General features: G+C 35.7%; 1 protein-coding gene across 1 annotated transcript; it reads left to right on the top strand.

The window, feature by feature from the left end:
- The first annotated feature begins 367 nt into the window (after nucleotides 1-367).
- Nucleotides 368-4564, top strand: lyz (lysozyme). The gene is made up of 4 exons (XM_039744962.1): nucleotides 368-549; nucleotides 2377-2535; nucleotides 3510-3585; nucleotides 4104-4564. Exons 1-4 carry the CDS (start codon nucleotides 420-422, stop codon nucleotides 4171-4173), a joined length of 435 nt encoding a protein of 144 aa, XP_039600896.1. The 5' UTR covers nucleotides 368-419; the 3' UTR covers nucleotides 4174-4564.
- The last annotated feature ends 2475 nt before the right edge of the window (nucleotides 4565-7039 follow it).

Below are 7039 nucleotides of genomic sequence, written 5' to 3'. Positions count from 1 at the left end.
TGACATTTTTCTTTTTTGAGCCAGTGTTTTATACACATGTGTATATTTCAACATTTCTTGGAGACACTTTTAGGGTGGGCTGTGTATTATTTTTAAGTAAATTAATGTAATGAATGCATTTAATGCACCACATTAAATTGGCTTTTATAACTAAACATGCAATAATCACTTCTTCTTTTAAAAACCACATTATTGAAATAAAAGTCAACATTGAAATCTTTCTCAAACACATGTGGAAACATTATTTGACTATACTCTTGAGTATACTCTTACCAAACTGTTATTAACTTCCCTTTTTTCAAGGGGTGGCTTTAATGTGTCTGTTAAGTGGTTTACTTTTGCAAAACATGCTGATGTTTTCATCTATAAATATTGAGTGGCAGCAGGTGAAACAAGAGAACACAATACACTTCTGAAAGATGAAGGTCTTTGCTTTCCTCATTCTTCTGATAGCTGTGACCAGTGCTAAGAGATTAGGCCGGTGCACAGTTGCCCGCATTTTCAAAGAAAATGGACTGGATGGGTATGAAGGGTATGGATTAGGAAACTGTAAGTTGAATGTATATATTTATTCCTATTTTAGTAATTGTTCAATTCTTAATGATTAAAAACATATATATATATGTATGTGTGTATATATATATATGTATGTGTTTGTTTTTTAATTATAATTTGAAAATCCAGCCTTTCTTAAGATATAACTGAATAGTAATTGAAACAGCTTTGTGTACAAAGAAGTTCCTTTTTCACAAAATCAATTAATACTACTTAATGGCTGATACTATCATTATTCCCTTGTTACATATTTAACGGAAGGCAGCAAAAGAATGCATCTGCAAAAGGGATAAAAGCATTCCATGCTGAAAATGAAAGGTAGAAATGCATTTTGTCCATTTGGCATGTATATGCTGTGTCACCACACAATGCATATAGAGACATCATGGAACTCAGAGAAGCTCAAAGGGAATAGGAAAAAACCCTGTCAAGACAGAAAGGGTCTGATGCCAAAGGCACAATATAAATAAAATGTATTACTATTACCATTATTCATTTGGGTATCAAAGTATAGCAGGGTCCTCCCTGCGTGGAGTTTGCATATTCTCCCCATGTCTGCGTGGGTTTCCTCCGGGTGCTTCGGTTTCCTCCCACAGTCCAAAGACGTGCAGATTATGCATTGGTGATTCTAAATTGTCCCAAGTGTGTGCTTGGTGTGTTTGTGTGTGTCCTGCGGTGGGTTGGCACCCTGTTCGGGATTGGTTAATGCCTTGTGCCCTGTGTTGGCTGGGATTGGCTCCAGCAGACCCCCGAGACCCTGTGTTCGGATTCAGCGGGCTGGAAAATGGATGGATGGAAGTGTAGCAGGAAAGTGAAGGGTAAAATTTAATAGTTGCTTTTATAATTTTTGCTGGGAATATAAAAAGTAGGTTTAAGATTTAGTTTATCTTCTGCCATTTTATTTTATTACGTGGTGTCTTTAAGAGTAAACAATGATTTATATTTTTGTAACATTTAAAATATGATTAACCTCTACAGAAATTAGTACAAACAGCTATACATTCATTTTCATTTCTGATTGTCTTAGTGATGGTTGTGGTATAAACCACCTTGAGCATGGAAAAGAAACAATAAAATGAAAAAAATATTATTATGTATGGTATTACATTATGAGAAAGTCAGTCAGTCAATATCCAACCTGCTATATCCTAACACAGGGTCACGGGGGTCTGCTGGAGCCAATCCCAGCCAACAAAGGGAGCAAGGCAGGAACAAATTCTGGGCAGAGCCCTAGCCGACCACAGGGCACACACACACACACACACACACACACATCAAGCACACACTAGGGACAATTTAGGATTGCCAATGCACCTAACCTGCATGTCTTTGGATTAAACCAGAGCACCCGGAGGAAACTCACGCAGACACATGGAGAACACGCAAACTCCACGCAGGGAGAACCCGGGAAGTGAACCCAGGTCTCCTTACTGCGAGGCAGCAGAGCTACTATTGCATTAACGTGCCACCCCTATATGTAATATTACATTATGAGAAAATTATATTAATTATATATTGTTACTGTACTACTACGAACACACATTCATTCATTCTTTTAGCAACAAATTATCAGCCTAAATTGTTTTGTGGTAATGTTCTTCAGACTTACAAACAAACACGCACCACCTAAGAATCATAGACACACACACTGATGCTTTCTTGTTAGCGTAACAGTGAAAAGTCATGAGTAAAAATACATTAATGTAATGTAAAATTCTATTACTTTCTGTCCCCTTTTCAGGCCACACAACATTTTTGTGCAGACATGATTGCAATGTAGTTTACAGAGTTCTTAATTTTTTTCCCCTTTATTGCTCTTAGATATATGCATGGCATTCTGGGAAAGCCATTTCAAAACACATAAAGTGAGAACCAGTGACAATATAGGAAAAGACTATGGCATCTTTCAGATCAACAGCTACAAGTGGTGTGATGATGGTCTTCCTACTGGCAAAAATCTCTGCAAAATCAAGTGTGGAGGTAAGAATAAAATGCAGGTCAATTCTGTTTATTTTTATATGGTGCACTTCCATTCCCAAGCCAAACATGAACAGCTGTTTGTCATTTTACATTGACTACTGCACTATATCTCTGGATAAATTAACTGTTTAATGAACTTTGTTGCCTGAAATAAATTTGCATAACTAAACATCTTCATTTTTTTTTACCCTAACATACTGCATTGTAGAAGCTCTGCAGGTATTAATACTGGATTTTCCTACAAGAATGGGTGAATGACAGAAGGGAATATATGCTGAAAGAAAGGGAATGCAAACTGTCAGATACACCGAAATCTACAAAAAAAAATGTTTATCACTAGAATATGAAGAAGTTAGGGAAAAGTATACTGCATGCAACACACAGAGAGGGAAGTGACAAAATAGGAAAGGAAGCAGTTTATGATGGAAACTTCAATGAATTGCATGCGACTGAGCCAATACAGAGGCCACAGGGGTTACTTCAATTCATAAACTCCAACACATGATACCTGTTATCTATGACTATTCTACAATTGAAATTTTATTTGCAGGTTATGTAAAATAAAATGAAATGTAGCATTTTTCTTATTTGGTGCATTGTGTGCTTATTGTTTAATTGTTTAGATCATTGTAATTGTGCTTGTAATGTGCTCATTTCTCACAAAGTTATTTGAACTGCTGTGTGGCATTTTAAAATCATTTTATACAGGTTATTCTTCTCTTAAAGGGACTGCAGCACAGTTATTTACCCTGATAGATAGATAGATAGATAGATAGATAGATAGATAGATAGATAGATAGATAGATAGATATAAAGATTTATCTATCTATCTATCTATCTATCTATCTATCTATCTATCTATCTATCTATCTATCTATCTATCTATCTATCTATCTATCTATCTATCTTTGTCTCCAGGGTAGAACTGCTTTTACAAATATTATTTAAAACTCCAAACAAACACTTTTTTTCAGACCTCTTGGGTGATGATCTAAAAGCTTCAGTAGACTGTGCCAAGATCATTGTAAAGCTAGAAGGACTCAAATCATGGTATGTACAATTTATTAATAAAAAATTAAAGCATATAAGATGCAGTTTTTCAGTGGTGTGAATTATAGTAGTAACATGTATAAGGAAGGCCCCAATATGCAAGTCCATTGAAGGACATACATATTTACTTCATGCCAGTTTACCATTGACAGCCAAGCTGACACTGCCTTCTTGGGCTGTTGATTGAATTCTGGAATAATCCAAATAAAAAGCATGAAAACTCAGAATGCCTCGAAGTTATTTAAGTGAACGAAAAGTTGTGAGGTTAAGTCATTATCTGTTAAACTATCTTTGAAGTTAACGGTTTCATATTTTCCATCTATACACCACTCCATTCGTTATTGTAGATGCTTAATCTAGTCCAAGGTCAATGGGACTGAAGAAGAAGAAGGCAGGAACTAACCATGGGCAGAGCACCAGTTGATATTTCTTGGAAACATGATATAACAATACAAACATTACAGATCTGAGAAATAGTATGTCCCTGTAATGTTTCAAATTCTTGTCTCCTTCTGTAGGTCTACTTGGGAGAAATACTGTGATGGAAGAAACATGAGAAGATGGACTAAAGGATGTGATATTTACTAAGTTCAGAGCAATCTCAACATGCCATATAAATAGAAATGATCCCCATTAGTTTTGCTTCATCTCATTGTAACAGCTTTCAGTTGCGTTTCAAGAGTGTACACATAAACTAGGAGAATTTGCTTGCTACTGGTGGATTGATTGATGCATTTTAATGTATTCGTTTAATGCTGATGATTTTGTAATATGGGATCTGCTTATCAGTATGAAAGTAATATTATTATACAAAGTTTCAGCAAGGGGAAGTGGAAAGATGTTATGATGGTTACGCTCTATCTACTACAGTATCTTCATTTTTTGTACAAAAACTTTTGAAAACCGCAGATTCAGAATATTTTGCAATTAACTCTGTAATCTTTTACTGGCAAATAAAGGCTAGCATATTTTAACTTGCTCTGTTGGGTTTTAGTGAAGTAGTATACAACAAACTGTGATTTATAGCTGTTTGCCATGACTAAATAACAGCAAACAACCAATGGGTAAAAAAAATTCTCAATGCACATAAATACTTGTAGGTATTCCGTAAATCAATGGACAATGTAATTTATAGTAAATAATGTTTATTTGACACAGTAAGCTGCTCTTGATGGGCATTGCCCAGTATTGTAACAACTAATCCACACACTTACAGCACACACATCCACATACCACTGCTTAGAATAAAGGCAGCACCCTTCACCAAAATCACTACAGATGCACAAATTCTTAAGTAAATTTCTATACATTTAGTAGTGAAATATAAACAATGCCATGCTAATATATACTAAATTACTTCTAACTAAAATATGACCGGTTTACAAAATGTATGGTTAACAGTGTCCTGGTGTCTTCAATAACAGTCAAGCAGCAAGATAAAGTTCTTGCACCTTTTTGTTTCTGAAGGTTTGCTTTAAAAAAATAATGTCTAGGATATTTTTTTAACCAACATGCATCTTTGTCTCAAAGTGGTATCTCTTTAGTAACACTTAGGCTTGCATTTGTAGTATTCCAAAAAATCGCTCAATAAATGTCTATAGCATATTATTTTTAGGTTACATATTCCTGCCTAGATTTCACTTCCAACCTTTAAGCCATTGGCAAGCAGTTATATTACAAAAGCAAAGTTTGCCTGGCAAATATTAAGTCTGCTCTAACCATTTAAAGCTGTTTTTTTAGTCTCTACACATTAAATATCTTCTGTTTTCTTGAACATTTTATAGTGAAGACCTGAAGGCTCTACAGTACGCTTTACACCACATGCCTAATACTACACTGACACTTAGATTCTGTCCATTCACACAATGTAAATGCAAGTTTGTTTATCAGAGCAGAACCCATGACATGGGTCCTCCCTGCCTGGAGCTTTCTGCTTGGGTTTCCACCAGGTGCTCTGATGTCCCCCCGACAGTCCAGAGACATGCAGGGCAGGTGGACTGACAATGCTAAATTGGTCCATAGTGTGTTCACCTTGCAATGGAATGGTGTCCTGTCCAGGGATTTGTCTTACCTTGTACCAGATCTTTGTTGGGATGAGCTCCAGCTTCCCTGTCACCCTACTCTGGATAAAAGTGGATTTAGAAAACCCATATCTATATCAGTTGTTGACTAGAATGGTAGTTAATGGAGAATAACAAAATTGTGACCAGGTGGTGTTCTAGGCAATGGACTGGCAGCATGTCCATGGATGGATATTACTTTGCACCTGATGCTGCCTGGATATACATAACTGGATTAAACAAATCTGAGAATAATATTTTATATTACAAAAGTTAAAGAATTAGCAGTATTTTTTACAGGCAAGTAGATAAATGACAACAACGATAAAACAGAGGTAAAGAAAAGAAAAAAAAGGGGCTATACATGGCATTGCCCTTATAAAAATATCAGCTGGGTTGGGGGTATGATGCCATAGGGCTAAAATGTATGTCACCCACTTACTCTTGATCCTTCCATTATCTTGACTAAGGGGCACATAAAGTTATCCCACTCTTAAATAACAAAGAAGATATACTTGTGAACAATTTAAATAAATGAGGTTGTGCCAGTACCCTAGTTAACCTTCTACCTGTTAGAATAAAACTGCCCCAGCAAGTGAACAATACATATCACAATTAGTCAGAAATAATAAGTGTATTATAAAAAGGTTTTTGCACTGGTATTTACAGGAGCTCTCCGGATGCCAGTGACTCTCTCTCTTCTTCTTGTGCACAGTCTGTGGGATTTTATTCTGCCCGGTGCCATCCTGGAACCCTTGCTCTGGCAGCCTCCTACCAGCTGGGTACTAACCTCACATGTTATGTTTTGTGTTGTTGTTTTTCCTTTACTGTATCAAGCAAACAACATAAGATATACCTCATATAAATATAGAAACAAGCAATATATTTGCTTATTATTCCTTATACAAATATGTAAAAGGGAATAAAGATAAGAAGGTATCTTCTTATCACTGTCTAAATGATCATTGTGTAATGAGTAAACATTCTAGCTCAGGGTTTCTTTTATGGACATGCAATTCACTGCTCCACCATTAAATAATCTTGCCATATCATTGTGTGACATGAATGGGGCCTACTATTTTGATTACGTGTCTCTGGCTGTTGTGTCCTTATCGAGCACTGTGCAGTATAAATGCCTTTCCTTTTCGCTGTGCAAGAATTATTCATTTGTTGTCTAAGAGAACATTTCTTTAAGTCAACCTTTTTAGATATAAAATGAGAACATTTACAGTAAAGAACAAATTTTCCTTTGGTGAAATTTTCTTGTCAATTCTTTTTATTGTTTTATTAATTATTTGCGGGGGTTTGATAGCAATATCATGGCTCGCAATTAACAACCAGTCAACAGGTAAGAAACAATTTTTTAACTATTACTTTTTTTCTGAGGCTAATTC

Source organism: Polypterus senegalus, chromosome 2 (genome assembly GCF_016835505.1).
Source record: "Polypterus senegalus isolate Bchr_013 chromosome 2, ASM1683550v1, whole genome shotgun sequence".
Taxonomy (NCBI): domain Eukaryota; kingdom Metazoa; phylum Chordata; class Cladistia; order Polypteriformes; family Polypteridae; genus Polypterus; species Polypterus senegalus.
This window is presented reverse-complemented; position numbering and strand designations above follow the sequence as displayed.